The sequence below is a fragment of the Haliotis rubra genome, unplaced genomic scaffold (assembly GCF_003918875.1).
Source record: "Haliotis rubra isolate DU_JTF1 unplaced genomic scaffold, ASM391887v1 Scf2568, whole genome shotgun sequence".
In the NCBI taxonomy this organism is placed as follows: domain Eukaryota; kingdom Metazoa; phylum Mollusca; class Gastropoda; order Lepetellida; family Haliotidae; genus Haliotis; species Haliotis rubra.
The window spans coordinates 7,518-23,400 of NW_025766634.1; the positions used below are offsets into that span (position 1 = coordinate 7,518).

General features: G+C 41.5%; 3 protein-coding genes across 3 annotated transcripts; all 3 read left to right on the forward strand.

Annotated features, from left to right (window-relative positions):
* The first annotated feature begins 9,348 nt into the window (after positions 1–9,348).
* On the forward strand, positions 9,349–10,466 carry LOC124279792 (RING finger protein 39-like). The gene is made up of 2 exons (XM_046715669.1): positions 9,349–9,601; positions 10,203–10,466. The coding sequence occupies exons 1-2, from the start codon at positions 9,587–9,589 to the stop codon at positions 10,464–10,466; spliced, it is 279 nt and encodes a 92-aa protein (XP_046571625.1). The 5' UTR covers positions 9,349–9,586.
* A 494-nt stretch (positions 10,467–10,960) lies between these two features.
* LOC124279793 (tripartite motif-containing protein 3-like) lies at positions 10,961–11,908 on the forward strand. The gene has a single exon (XM_046715671.1). It carries the CDS (start codon positions 10,961–10,963, stop codon positions 11,906–11,908), a length of 948 nt encoding a protein of 315 aa, XP_046571627.1.
* LOC124279791 lies at positions 11,639–12,792 on the forward strand. The gene has a single exon (XM_046715668.1). It carries the CDS (start codon positions 11,932–11,934, stop codon positions 12,484–12,486), a length of 555 nt encoding a protein of 184 aa, XP_046571624.1. The 5' UTR covers positions 11,639–11,931; the 3' UTR covers positions 12,487–12,792.
* The last annotated feature ends 3,091 nt before the right edge of the window (positions 12,793–15,883 follow it).

A 15,883-nucleotide genomic window follows, 5' to 3' on the forward strand; every position in this document is an offset into this window, starting at 1 on the left:
CCATGGGTAGAGGACTACCTACCAATATGCTTCTATCCTTCCATGTTAGAGTTAGTATGTATCCCACAGTTATTAACAACACAAGTATACACCATAGAGAGATAATGGTACGTTTAGATACAGGGGGGAGTTCCACGTTGGTTGTTGTGGGAATATTCAGAGACACATGACAGTCGTCAGCTTGAGACTCCATGTCTACAAATGATAAAGTCTGTCTTAATGACGACTATTTATACTCTTGGCACATACACAACGTGATCTTCCCCTGGAAAAAGGCTGGTTCTGAGTCATAGTTTGTCTTCTGTACGAGGAGACATGTCCAACACCAAATATCCATAAGGCTGTTTCATAGCATCAGTATATGCCTCCACTAATACACCACCCAGGCCAGGAAATAATTGTCTTCCAAGGGTCATTATCTGCGAGGTGTCACGCACATTCTTGAACAAGACCAGGTACCACGTGTTCAAGGCTATGGTTCGTGCTGACTTGCCTTGCCCATACAATAAGTTCTGAGTTATAAAGATAACACTCAGACATCGATGATGACAGCCTTGTGTAAATAACAACTCCATGTCTTTAGAACTTAACACATGATGTAAAAGATCATCCAGGATGATGAGCCCATGTTGTCCATCAGAGGAAAACTGTTCAATGTCTGCTTCGGTGGGTAATCCTTGTTGGAACACAAGGTTTGGCACGCAGTTCTTTCCATGTCGTCAAACAGCAGATTGATAAACACCATAACAGTACAATATTTTCTGGGGTGGGTCCTTCACATACATGCCATTCACATGTTGCAACAGTCTATACACCCACTGCGTCTTTCCTGCTCCTGTGGGTCCAGACACACAAATACTGGAGCAGGGTTCAAAAGGTGTTAAACTCTGTGTTTCCCACCAAGGTTTAGTCGGATCAATCACAGCTTTAGGACTCCAAGTAATGGCTGACTTGGGTGTAGTGGGTTGAACTTCAGTCATGTCCTCCCTCTTTTTGAGCCAGTGCCTCTTTCCATCAGAATCTAATTTGTGAACTTTGGATAGATGTAAGGGAAGTCTCAATAAATGTCGAGCTGAACAACCAGGTACAGGACAGTCTTTTCTTAACCTACCCATCTTGTTCAATATATTTCCTGTATAAAACTAATCCTATTTATAGTGTGGCTCCCTATGGCTCCCAAATGGCTCCCTATGGCTCCCAAATGGCTCCCTATGGTTCCCAAATGGCTCCCAAGTGGCTCCCAGATACCTCCCTATGGCTCCCAAATGGCTCCCAAGTGGCTCCCAAATGGCTCCCTAGTGGCTCCCAGATACCTCCCAAATGGCTCCCTGTGGCTGCCCCCAAGTGGCTCCCAAGTGGCTCCCAGATACCTCCCAAATGGCTCCCTGTGGCTCCAAAATGGCTCCCTAGTGGCTCCCAGATACCTCCCAAATGGCTCCCTGTGGCTCCCAAATGGCTCCCTAGTGGCTCCCAGATACCTCCCAAATGGCTCCCTGTGGCTCCCAAGTGGCTCCCTAGTGGCTCCCAGATACCTCACAAATGGCTCCCTGTGGCTCCCAAATGGCTCCCTAGTGGCTCCCAGATACCTCCCAAATGGCTCCCTGTGGCTCCCAAATGGCTCCCTAGTGGCTCCCAGATACCTCCCAAATGGCTCCCTGTGGCTCCCAAGTGGCTCCCTGTGGCTGCCAAGTGGCACTGACACAATAGAAATGGTCCTGACAAGAAGTACTCAGCTGACTCTGACCTCAAAAACCATAAGGCAAAGTATCAAAATTAGTCTGAATAACACGTTTTGTATATACCATTCTATAGGTTTTGGTTTCTTTCCTGTTGTATATTTTTGCTGAATATTTGTCTCTTGTAATTTTTGAAGGATTGACCACTTCTAAAGTTTTTTGTTTGGGGGAATCGTTTCTGTTGTGAGAAAACACCATGTCTTTGACAGACTCAAAATTGATTAATTGTGAATTGGTATAATTCAGTGTAAATCCTCTTACTTTGCAACATTCTTTTCCAGATTTTGTTTTGTAGGCATAATTCTTTGGCCCTCCTCCTGAACAAAAGGTCCGAATGGGGTCTCCTTCCAATTCATCAGTGAGTTCGCCTAAATAGTCCCCCAAGGGTGGATTCACATCACCAGGGGCAGAGACAAAGAGGACAGAGTCAGTATCATAGTACAAGACACGTTCTTGTAGCATGTCCAACACATTGTACAATTTTAGCCTTTCATAACAGGTGGTAAAAGTGGCAATAAAAATATTGGTGACATCACTGTCTGGAATGAATTCTGAGTCATGAGTCCACTGGAATTGGGCTACATGATTGTTCAGAATGTGATTGGGTCGTTTTGTGATACTGGGTGGTTTCTGCCCAGTGATAGACTTCATATACTTTTTGAATTTCGTAACCCTTTTCAAGTGCTTTGAGCAGCTCTGGAAGGCACCATGTCCCAGTGAAGCAACGTTCTTCATCAGGGTGCTGACATGGTTCTTGTTGTTCCGTTTCAGCACAAGTGTGACACAAAGCAAATTTTAGTTTGCCTTGAGACTTCAAGGGTAAAACAGGATGGTACAGTCCACGAGGGGGTAGGATCTTGACTTTGGCAATGCCAAAATACTGATCCATGGTTCTGGTTATGATTTGAGGGTGCGCAACGGGATACTGACCATACTTGTTCACCCAAGGGTACAATGAAGTGAAATCCATGTACAAAATGTCTTCCTTGTCCTGAGCCTCATAAAACAATTTGGAGGCATTGGTTCGTCCACCGAAAAATGAATCTCTGGGATCTAATCGTTCCTGAAGATCTAAGGTGGACACAAACATTTTCAGATCAGGTTTGGTTTTCAGTTCTTGCCTGAACTCATGTTCCCAAAGGGTCACTAACTTGTAACCCTTCTCTTTGATGGCTGCATTTCTTTTCATGGTCAGAGCATACAGCTCACTGACTGACTGCTTGGTGTGAGGCAGTACTGTTTTGTCCCGGTCATGCGGATAGCATGTAGGACAACCATGATAGAGACAACCGTCAAATTGGTAGACAGTGTTGCTGTCACGACAGTACCCGTCCACCTTATATTTGGGTCCCCTCATTCAAAGCGTGTTGAATGTGATTGTGTTGGGAGTGGATCAACCATTCCAGCCATTGTATGGAAATCAGACTGTATTGGTCTTTGGTGTATCCATCTCCGGGGACCTTGGCAATGGGACTGGGAAGGGTTTCTTCCTCATGAATCACAGCCCCTGCCTCTTGTACCGCTTGAAGGGTTAGCCAGGACCCGGGTTTGACTTCCACCCATTGCTGTCCTTTTTCCTCTTTCACAGAAAGCCAAGGGGTAATGTGACCATGCCACAGTAATTTCACATGGCTGTGCTTTGTCAAAAACTTGTGCTTGAATACCCCATGGCAGACACTGGCAATGGTAACGTAATCTGTAGGATCGATGCCAGGTTCTTTCTTCTCAGTGATTTAATGAGTTTTAGGGTCCTTGACAAGGTATGTCTTTGCAGTGACAGACAATAATAACTGTCGGAAAGTCATGAGAGCTTCCCTCAAGATCTGGACGTCTGACCGACAATAGTCTTCCATTTCTCGACCAAAGTCAAAGATTTTGTCCTTTTGTTCGGCATGCCATTGCAGGAATTCACTCCTACCCTTGGTGGACATACTGTTCACTCCATAGAATGAAGCATCAGGATAAGGTCCAACATACCGTTGGTTGACAGAGGTGTTAAAATAATGTGGGAAATAGCCTTTCTTCAACTCTTCCAGATGAAACATCTTGGGAAGATTGGCCAATTTGGTACTAAAATAGGACAAACTGTCCAACAGTCGAATGTTCAAGCCCCGAGGGACATGCATGGACATGAGTTTGGATTCCATTGTACACAATGTTGTCGGGTAGGATACTATTTTGGATCAGATAGTCCAAAATAAAATATCCGTCGTAACCCTTCAAATTGTGGGCAAACACCGAAAAGTTTTTGTGAGCTTTTGTGTAAAGCCATTGACAGAATAATGTAGCTGTGTATGAGCCTTTGAATTTGACTTCTCGATGACCACAAGTGTCTGGACAAGGAGGCATCTTGAAACATTTGAATTGCTTGTGCCATTTAGAACATTGATCACAACGAGATCCACAGCTATTGCATGTGGCCTCAGGTGTCAAAGGTTGATCCTTGCACACATCACAGACAGACTGGGCGATAACGAAGTTAGGTTTGTGTTCCTGACGCCCACACCACGACTGATGACAATTGTCACATGGGGTATGGTGTGAGCAATCATCTTCTGGTCCACACTGTGAACAAGGGGGAAGGTAGATAACCTTCTGCACAGGTAGACACCTCGTCTTGGGAACATTCGAAATCAAACATGATAAACTTTTTGACCTTGGGTTTGTCGTCCACAGGCAATGGCTCATGATAACAATGATGATCCATGGGCACCCTCTTACCACACGGTTGACACATGTATGTGTCACAATCATGTTGACCATCCTTGTTCTGCCATATGTTCAGAACTTTGAAACATTGAGGACAGCGCCAGTAGCTCTCACACTCTGAAGAAATGTCACCTTTTTTTTGGACTTTTTGGGTTGTTTGTGAGCCACAAAACACGCTTCTGAACGACACTGCATGTGACAGTCAGGGCAGGTCCTTGCAGTATCATTGGCCTTACAGGATTTTCTCTTACAGACTCTACAGTAATTGTCACATGTATGTTCATGTTTGTTTTGGAACGGGGTGAGACAGTGGTCACAAAAATAACTTTGGCTGAAAAATCCACTGATGTTTGGGATGGCATGAAAATGGCTCTCCACTAAATAGAGAAACAATTGCTTCCTGTCATCTTTGACTCCTTTGGTAATAAATTTATTTCCCAACTTGGCACACACCACCAAAATCTGACAACTTAAGACAGCTTCAAAATTAGGAATATCTGTCAAACTTGTCATTCTTTCTTTGGACACACCGTACCTGCTTTGTCACAAATGGTTTTGGCAAAGAGAGTCTGATGTTTGTTATGCTTTTTCAAGTTGGTGTACATTGTGGGGCAGCATTTCTTGTGCTTCAGTGCCAAATGAGCCATATGAGTATTTTTCTTGTCATTGGTAGACATGACTAGATACTGACACTCACATTGCTCTAAAGGATGAACCTTGATAAGATCCTCCTATTCAGCCTTAGACACTTAATGAACTTTTGCAAAACATACAGCTAAAGCTCTTGCCATACACATGTTGTCTTTATTTTTTATTTCTACTATAGCATGTTTTTGTTTGACACTTTCTTGAACATTGGATATGTTATGTCTTGCACCTCCTTTGGGCATATCAAGAAAACCAATATCAATATCGAAAGAATCGTCCAAGGCCAAATTGTTGTGACTTTTTTAATACATTTTCTATATGACTCAGAATCACATCTGCATTCAGATTTTGCAATGGTCTTAGTGGGACCACAATGGGATTTTGCAAGTTTTGATGGTGAAGCACAACTCGGGCCAAATCTTCATCTTGTAAATTTCCTCTAGCTTCTCTTAACACATCGTCAAACATGGCATGTAAGTTATCCTGCAAATCTTTTAAATTTTGACCCTTCCATTGATCGTTAAATCTCACTTTGTACACCCTTTCCACAGCCGCATGTTTTGCAAAGGTTCTTTCTTTTCTAAGGTGAAATTCATAAGCAGGTTGAACCTCCTCTCCATTTCCAGCTCCCTGTTGACTGCCCAAATAGATATCTAATTCATTCGCCCCCACTGGACTGGATAAATATGTATCATAATCAAGATCCCCTTGAAAGAGACTGTCCTGAGTCAAGTTGTTCATTGACAGCTGAGACCCCCTGTCTATGCGCTTTTGGGATGGTCCTGGTACTGGAGAGCCTGAACGTTTCCTTGAAGAATATATAGCTGCTTGTTTAGAGGTACTGGGCTTGGCTGATGAGGGTGTTTCAGATGGACGTTTAGGGCAGGTCATCCTGTGTTTTCTGAGATCAGGCATTCTCCTGAACGTAGTTCCACAGAAGGAACAAGGTAAACCCTTCTGCCGTTGATCATTAATTTTGATACTCTCCATGGAGGGACTGTCATCAGAGCTGGGACCATCTAAAGACGTTATTTTCTCCAATTGGTCTTTGGCTGTTGCTCCAACTGGCTGATGTTCCATCTGTCTACACAGCAAGCATACAGACCTCATACCTACTCGCTCATCGTTTGACAGCCCATGTTCTTCTGCCCACTTGATCAAACTGTCATAGTCATCTAAAGAATCTATTTTGGCCTGGAGATCCATCTGAAATAAAACAAATATTCACCCTGAACCATGCTATGCATTATTGTGTCATTTCCATCCATCTTGTGCTAACATGCCAAATAAATAGTATGTCATTATTATTATTCATATATACACTTAAAATAAGACTTCAGTTAGAAATGTGAGCAGCCGTTTGGGATATGTAGCCGGTTTGGTTATGTGGCCGTTTTGAAAGTGTCGTTTGCGAACCGGTTTGACACAGAACCGGTTTTTTAGGCTGAGATACGTGTGTCCCTAAAACCGCGCGAAAATGTCTTTGTTTGAGTGAGAGCACATGGGGGTCTTTGTCTGAGTGAGAGCGCAGAGGCAAAGGGTGGTGCGACGTGTTACTCTGTGACTTGATGGATTATAATACACAAATGTGATGGATGTATTGTGGATTTGGTAAGTCGATCTATGCAGTGTCTAACAGTATTTCAAGCACGTTGTTTTCATGGTCTGGATGCCTTTAACGACGTTATGGGTGTTACATAGCACACAGAACGATTGTAAACGTATTAGTTGATTTTCGTATGAATAGTGTATATCATGTACATTTTGTAATACATGCTAAGGTTGTGTTTATTCTATGTATTTTGTATTTCTGTAGTCATTGTGTATTTCAAACAGGAAAAAAAAATGTTTGTCTTAAGACATGTTTTTTTGGTGTCGGATTGTCCAGGTAGTTTGTGTTACATTCCCAATGTACGGAGCTCGAATTCATGTTAAAAAATACTAACATTTTATTTGTGCAAGTCTTAACATTCAATATGGCAGCCTGACACGCCAACGTGACATACTTTCATCCAGATATTGAGAGAGTTAAGCATGTTGTTGTCATTGTTTTGAATGCGAATGTTGAACATAGTACACAGAACGACTGTAAAAGTATTATTTTAGAGCATAATTTTCGCATGAATAGTGTATATCATGTACATTTGTATGACTCACCGAAGTTTATTCATATTATTGTGTTGGATTGACATAACACATGTTGCTCATTCTACAGGAATTCTAATATTCTGTATGCATAGCGATTCTACAGGGATTCTAATATTCTCCACAAACTATGATTTCCACGATTTTCATTTTTTATAATTCCAATAGTGTCATTGGGTTTCAAAATGGCGGCGGGGGACGCGATCTATGACCTGGTTTCTTCAATGGGCGTGAAGGCCGTCATGCTTCTCGGTTCATTGAACGTAGGGAGAGGCAATGTTATGGCAGAATGAACATGGCACACCTCACTCGGAGGCTGTCGCAAACAGTATTAACATGGACACTCGGTAACATGTATTTGAAGTTATTTATTTTTCACTCCATTATACGCTTGTTTTCTTAATCTTCATGCTTGGGTGGGAGAGGGATTCCCTTCCCCGTAAACATAGCTTTGAATGGCTGTAGGTCGGACTTACGGGTGGGCAAATGAGTCATTCATTGTTGGAGTACAGTATGAATCAATCTGTTTCTTCACATGAATGGGTTACTTGTTCCAACCCCTCTAAACATCTAGATTTACCACCACTGTTTGCCTCAATAATGGATATACCCATTCATGGACATAGGTGTGCTGCTGGAAACAATGCATATAATTATTCATGGAAATACGTGTGGATACAATGGATATGTGTGTGATTCGATCTGTTCATGGACATATGTGTGATGCTTGTGCTAAGGGATTTCCTATGGATCACATGAGGTAAGTTGTTTCAATTCCCTATTCAGATGTTAGTATGTTTCCACAAATGTGAAGGGTAACTTACCTTGATGTTCTGTTGATGTATAGTTGAGAGGCTGATGAAAATATATATCCAGTACACAGTACACCCTGAGTCTGTTTAGTAATCCAGTGCACACAGTATAATCCAATGAGAAATGCACTCTGGTATATCCACAATGTGTGAAATCACTTGAATGTATATCCACTAGTGACTTCATAGACTAAGTATGACATGAGGCTGTTTGGTGGGGGGCTTATATACCCACCCGAGTCTAAAAAATAAGTGGTACTTGTTGGTCCCTGCCTGGCGCTCGGCATTAATGGGTACAACAAGGACTGGTCGGCTCGGAGTCAGTATAATGTGTCTGAGTGGGGTATTCATGCTTCACTGCGGCATGGTATCTCAGTGGGCTAGCACTATAAAACCAGCTTAAGTCTGGGCTAGTACAAGCAGCCGCACATACACATACACATGCATGTACGTCGTCATATGAGCGAAATATTCTCAAGCACGACGTTAAACCCAATTTCACCTCACCTCACCTCACCCGAAGTAAATGAGGGCATGCGTGCGTGAGAGTTTGGGCAGCAGCTACTTCTTTCTGGTTAATGTTGAACGACAAGACACGAAATGTTATACACCAGAAACACAGATAATGAACTCCTCCTTAACACTAAAATGTGTTTGTAAAACAACAGGGTACGAATATTGGATTGTGTCGATATCTCACGTAATTGAAGTATCCATCCTAGATTCGATCCAGAAACCTACGTCGTCATCTGCTCAGGTAGTTTATAAATCACGTTTAGTCGAGTTGTCTCAGTTACCTCCCTTTTGTGGTATGCAGAAGGCCTCAGACCACAATTATTTTCCTTCTTTGCTATCTACAGTGACATGCCAGTGCACCATAATTAATATCGGTCGTAGGCTGTTCTCCTGTTGCATGCTGACCAACCTGCCACTTGTCACTTAATCGGCAAAATATGAGTCTGGGTCGACCATGTCAATTTTGCTGTATCCACTGTAAACAATGGTCGCCGGAAGTTACGAGCCGAAACAAACTAGACAGCCTTGAACTTGGGGTCAAATCAAGGAAGGCTGGTGTCAATACCATGAGTAGATTGTGGACCAAAAAAAATTTGCAATAAAGTACAATGTCTTACCTTTCATTTAAGCTATCACAAGTCACCCTGAAAAAATTAGCACAAGCAGAACAGCCCATTTAAACAAGGCACTATATTCTCATATTTTACTTCCAGGTCATGGTAAAAGTTAAGGGGGGGTAACTGTGGTCTGAGGCCAGAAGAGACAGGTAGACAGGGGGGTTGCATATTTCAAAGCATCAGGGAGACAGAAGATGGTCTCATCGTGTGAATAATTCGTATACATTCAGATCACCGATAGCATCTATTCAGATTTAAGGCATATTGTTTAAAATACTGAGTTAGTTTTGTCTACACTCAAAATTTGAAAGGAAGAGAAAGCGAAAGTAGGAATTGTTGGACGCGAGGTTTTAAAACTAAAATATAGTGATGCCATTTTCTGTTATTGTCCTGTTTTTTACCAATGTCTGGCATGCAGGTAAACAAGTTAATTTGTTAATTTGTCACCACTTAAAGCTTAACCTATAAAGATATATGTTGGCTCGTCCTGTGAAAGAACTTCACAGTTTCCTCCCTCGCATCGTCACTTTGAGCAGAGACCATATAATAGATTATTGTATGGTCTCTGCTTTGAGGAAGTGTGACTTTTACGTGTACTTTGTGATACCGGATTTTAGATTTATATAAGTAACACAAATTGATTTCAAACGGCGAAACGCAGTTAAAATTCATTACTGACAATTCATGGTACACCAGGTACTATGTATGACAACGACTAGCTTGTTCTTACAGCAGGAGTTTGTTGTCATGACAACTATAATGATGGAGGGCTTTGTTAAAACTATAGTTCTGAAACACCTTGTATGTCGTTATTCCAAGACATGCAGAACAATGAGTTTTTCAGTCTTTTTCTGTATCAGTGTTTATTGAATAATCAAGACAGTTTTGTAGAAAATAATACCATTGAACCCTGAGAGGCTATCCCAGTATCCTCACATTTGACAAGAGCGAACTAGTAGTGAGCAGTTCGTGACCTGGCTGTCCATCATTGTAACCCGGATGTGATTTTTGATTTGCAGATGTCGATGTCCCGTGAGGAGAAAGTGGTGGAATTCCTGACCTGTGTGATCTGCCAGGAGCAGTACACAGACCCGTGTACACTGAGGTGTGATCACACATTCTGCAGGAAATGTGTCACCTTATACGTCCAGACCAGACCAGATGCTATACAGGCCAAGACCATCCCCTGTCCCTGCTGTCGACAAGATACCAAGGTCCCCCACCCCAGGAGGCCGGTGGAGGAGTGGGGCAGATCAAAGCCAGCATCATTATACAGGGGCTGATTGACACACAGGAACCTTCTACAAGTACTGCGGGTGCGACAACCTTTGCAAATATCGATTGACATACTGATTATTATCAGTCACGCATGTGAATTGTATGATAAAGCCCAGAAAGGTCTTGAAAATATATATACATGTAATTTGTCTTAAATAGTCTACAACTGGCACAACATGTAAGGAATATTTGTAAATCTTCAGGGTAACTGGTATCAGGGGATCTTCAGGGGTACCACTCTCTATGCCTTAAAATAGTCATCATTTTACCTGGATTTCTCAATCTTTAAGAGAAGCGACAAAACCCTTTCCACATCTGAAAGCAAAGTCGATTGTACAAGCTTATGAATATATCATTGTGAATTGTTAAATTACCATAGACGTGTCCACTTTCAGATACTGGTTCGTTTTGCTCGGTGTGTGAGAAGTTAGGGGAGACAACTCCAGGAACCTTATGGTGTTCTGAGTGTGAAGTGCTCCTCTGCAAGAGATGTGTCAAGATGCATCGTGCAAGTCCAGCATCACATGACCATGAAATGTGTGACCTTTCAGGAGAGATGAATGTCAAGAGAAGACGTAAGGTTGTATGTCCGGAACACAAGGGTGAGGTTATAAAGTTCGTCTGTAAAGACTGTCACAAAGCCGTGTGTCAAACATGCTGCGTAATCTACCACAGGAAATGTGAGTCTGTCGTTACCATGGAGTCACTGATGCCTACCATGAAGTACTATTTGAGAAAGAACGTGAAAGTATTATTGAAGAAAATGAATAGAAAACAAACGCTGGTTAAAAAAACACACAAGAAAATTAGAGGAATAGAGAAGACTAAAGTGGCTGTAGAAGGTCACATCAAATCTGCTGTTGAGACAGTCATCGCCAACATCAAACAGAAAGAAATACAGCTAATGAATGAAGTCAAGGACATTACAGACAAACAAACACAGCAACTTAAGGCAGATATTAAACTTGAAGAGATCGAGATGCAGATGTACAGACAACATTGTGAGTTCATTGACCAGGCCTTGGTATCGGACTGTGAGATGGACTTGTATGACGTGTATCAGGCCTGGGAGTCTGGAGCTGTAGAGATGAAGGATGTCAGGGATACAGAGGCAGCAGACACCCGGAGAATAGATCACATCAGGTTTACAACTTACACTGACAATGTCCTAAAGGCCTTAGATAAGATGCAGTTTGGGGAGATTGACGTCACATACCAGGATCAGGAGCAATATCTGCCATCTCCAGTGGTGGTTGACAGGATATATGTGAGGGTGTCGGATGATGAAGAGGGCCCTCTTCTATTTGATATGACAGCTGTGGTTGTAGATGGTGTACAGACATGTGCTGTTACCGACTATAATAACAAGTGCGTGAAATCTTCTTCACAAGAAATAATCATTCATGCCACAGTAAACTTCCCCTGGATAACACTCCACGTGGGATAACACAGTTGAATGAGAAGCAGGTGATGGTTGCTGTCCCAGACTCCAATCAGATTCTAACAATAGAAGTGACCTATGACCTGGTGCTGCTCTCAACCATCACAACACGTACTGGATACTACAGTCTGGCTGTTCTGAATCCTTCATCTCTAGCAGCAGGTGCTTGGAAATGTGTTGATATCCTGGACATGTCTGGACACGTGTTGAGGTCAATCACTACACAAAATGATGCCTCACTGTTTTCCGACCCCTGGTACATGTGTGTCAACAACAAGGGCAACCTACTCGTGTCTGACTGTTGGAAGAAGTCTGTGACATGTCTGACGTCAGAGGGGGATGTTGTGTGGAGATACGCCCCTGCCGGAAACAGAGCACTCACCAACCCTTGTGGTATCACAGCTACCAGCACAGGAGACATCCTGCTTCTAGACAGGGGCAATGTGATACAGCTGACAGAGTCGGGGGAGTTTGTCAGAGAATATCGAGCGATGGTTGATTATCCACAGGGACTGTATGTAGAGAGTCATGACTCAATGTACTTGTGTAGCCAAACTAAAATCCTGGAATTCCTCTTCATGTAGTCATACATCCCAGCATCAGTAAAATATGAGTTACACTATAACAGATCAGTACAGATATAGATATTTTGATCAGATTGGATACTGTTTGGATTTGATAACTGATCATAGAAATAAGTTCCATAACACAATAGAACGTTCTCGTCAGTGACTTCCTCCAGGTACTCTTGGACAGAGCGTCTACCAGCTAGTGAAGTGACTGATTAGATGCATCATTCTTAATGTGGTACTTGTTGTTACCCTGCCTGTTCAGCACTGATGTGATATGGCAAGGACAGCTTGGTGTCAGTAGACTGTGTCTTAGTAGGGTATCCTGTTGTTCAGCATTGATATGATAAGGCAAGGACAGCTTGGTGTCAGTAGACTGTGTCTTAGTAGGGTATCCTGTTGTTCAGCATTGATATGATAAGGCAAGGACAGCTTGGTGTCAGTAGGCTGTGTCTTAGTAGGGTATCCTGTTGTACAGCATTGATATGATAAGGCAAGGACAGCTTTGTGTCAGTAGGCTGTGTCTTAGTAGGGTATCCTGTTGTTCAGCATTGATATGATAAGGCAAGGACAGCTTGGTGTCAGTAGGCTGTGTCTTAGTAGGGTATCCATGGTAAACTGCGATGTGATATCTCATCAGATTCACAGAACGTCCACTATATTAGGAAACGTAGGATGGTAGGTTTGCTTGCCCCTCCCCAAGGTCGGGTATCCAGGTGGGCAGTGAGTAGAAAAGGGGTGACATACCTTGGCCCTTGCCAAAGGTACACACTGGCCACAGATCGGAGATGGAGTGTGGGAAGTCAGGTATATTTTTAGAAACAGATGATTCTAAAGAACATATGAATGGATGAATACTTTGATGAGGAATTTGATTTCGAACAGCTGGGATATCAAACTAGTATGGAATTCCCGCAGTTAAACCTCGAGCTTGATAATGAAAACTAGCCACTTTGGTTACCAAATTATGAAGCCATCATTATTCCCAGGGTTAAATTCAGGAATTGTACATATTGAAAGTAAAGAAACAGTCACAATGTAATGAATGACTTTAATGTTTACATCATTTTACAAAGAGCTGAACTGGAAACGAGAACGAAGGATACAGTTTGACATTAAGCTAATTGGGTCTGTAACGGTTATATCAGTGTTATGAATACCTTTCAGAAAGGGCTGGATGAGTGGGTTAGCTGGCTGACGTTGTGTGCTAGTGATTAGGACTCTGAGAGTGTGGATATTCCCGGATGGTATTCAACCTGAAAATGTTCTAGAATCTGTATGTGTAATGTGGATGTGTAATCTGAAATGTAACATGTCACATCAAAACTTGACAGATCACAGATCAAAAGGTTAGTGTGGGAAGTCAGGTATATTCTATTTTAGAGGGAAACATATTGTCAGTTGTTGATAACTATCATAAATGTAGCCTGTCATAACATAACATATTTTTTCATATGAATTGTATGTTTATATATGAAACTGTACAGGAGTTACAAGTATCTCTTGTCTCCCTTGCAGTATATGAACCCGCCTGTTTCCAGCATACACTGCAAAAGTCATTTCCTGAAATTGGAATGTTAGTCCTGTCAAACTACCTGTATTTTCTCTGGTGTTTCATAAACAAATTCACCAGAAGTCAGGTCCCCGCAACTGTCGAATATTGAACCAGTCTAATGATGTCAATTGAAAGATGGTTGAAAATTTAATTATCAAGTGGCAACTACTTGATGAACAAATTTAGTCATAGTGATTCCTGTTGCTGCCATGTTGGGGGAATCAAATAAATAGGTGACAGGGACCTGATCTGCTGTTCATTACTTATTCCTTCAGGTATGTCATTGTAATCAATCACAGGCCACATTCCCCAGCAAGGCATGTTGAGTCATGTTTACACTGCTGTTTCAGAACTCCAGAAAGTATGTATTTTTGTGATCAGCTTACTATTTTGTATTTATATATAGTATTACTCGGTGTTTTGCGGTCTTTGTGTCAGTAGTGAATTAATGTTATTCATTCAGCAATTTTGTGAATCCTTAGTCTAGACATGGCCAGCTTATGTTGTGATGATATTTAATTAAATTATCAGAAGTAACACAGAATTTGCGCTCATAGCACATGCGCAGTGAAATAGGTTCGCGGAGCTTGGAAGCGGGTTGTCCGGTGAATATTCGGTGAAGGCTTTGGTGTGAGCTATTTTTCTAATGTTTTGTTGATATTTCACAGGCGCAAACTTTTTATATGTTATTACAGTAGATTACCGATTTAACTGTTTATATAATTTCATTTGTCTATTTCACCACACGTTCTTCTTACCAAGTCACTTTCTCAGTTCGATACTTAAAAGCAATGTCATTATTTAGCGTCGACCGAATTTCTAACTGTGATATAGATATGTCGTTGTCACAGACAAAACTCAATGTCTGTTTTATTGGCACCTACTTAGTATGTGTCTGCCTGCCCGTCTGCTAATGACAATATTCAATTCAATACACAATTTCAATCACTGACCACATGCAATTTGAACTGAACACCTATCAGGCTATACACCATAAACAAAACGCATTGATTTATGGCCCGAGTTCGGTCTCTGTCACATTATGTAATAACACACACAGGCAGGTGTGATACTTGTAAACATTACATGTTATGATGTCTGTTGATTGCAAAATGTTATACACAAAAAATGAGCATGTATTTACAAAACCCAACATCTCTATATATACACACACAATGAGCCGTGAGGGCGGCATCTGCAAATGAACCAGCCGTTACACTTGAGTGCACACCCACCCGCTCTGACTGGGTTCGGTATCCCGGCTGCTTCGTTTCTTTTGATTTGCGATTGTACGCTTATAATTTTGTTTATATGTTTTTTTCATAACCAGCAATGTATATTATATGTCATGAATAAGTGATAATTGTGTTTTAATTATGTTTGATTTTTTGGTTGCATGTGACCTTTAACCGAACATAAGTGGAAGACCAAAAAGATCACAGTTAGTTTTGTTGACAACAATCAGAATAACTGTACCAAAGGATCATGTAAATGTTGGAAGGCATATATTTTTAATATATTTTTATTACATTTTTGAACATTATGGTATTGTATTGTTTGCGTGGGATTAGCAGCTTCTATATACCAACAATGCCAAGAAATGTGCTATAATAGAAATATTTGTAGATTCTAAATGACTTTTTTAGTTTATTGTAATGGGATTTTAACTGTTGTTGTGTAAATTGTTCTGGTAATCTCTACCAGTCTTATTGCAGCATACAGTACTTGTACAAGCTGGAAGGAATAACCTGTGTCACTTTAGAAAACCTGAGTCCAAACACTGCTGTATTGTTAAAGTACACATATGTATTTGGCATATATTGGCTTAGAATCACATTGTTTCCGGACAAAGTGAGA

Excerpts from the sequence above, each read along its gene's own strand:
- LOC124279793 (XM_046715671.1), top strand. The coding sequence starts at position 10,961 with ATGCATCGTGCAAGTCCAGCATCACATGACCATGAAATGTGTGACCTT.
- LOC124279791 (XM_046715668.1), top strand. The coding sequence starts at position 11,932 with ATGGTTGCTGTCCCAGACTCCAATCAGATTCTAACAATAGAAGTGACC.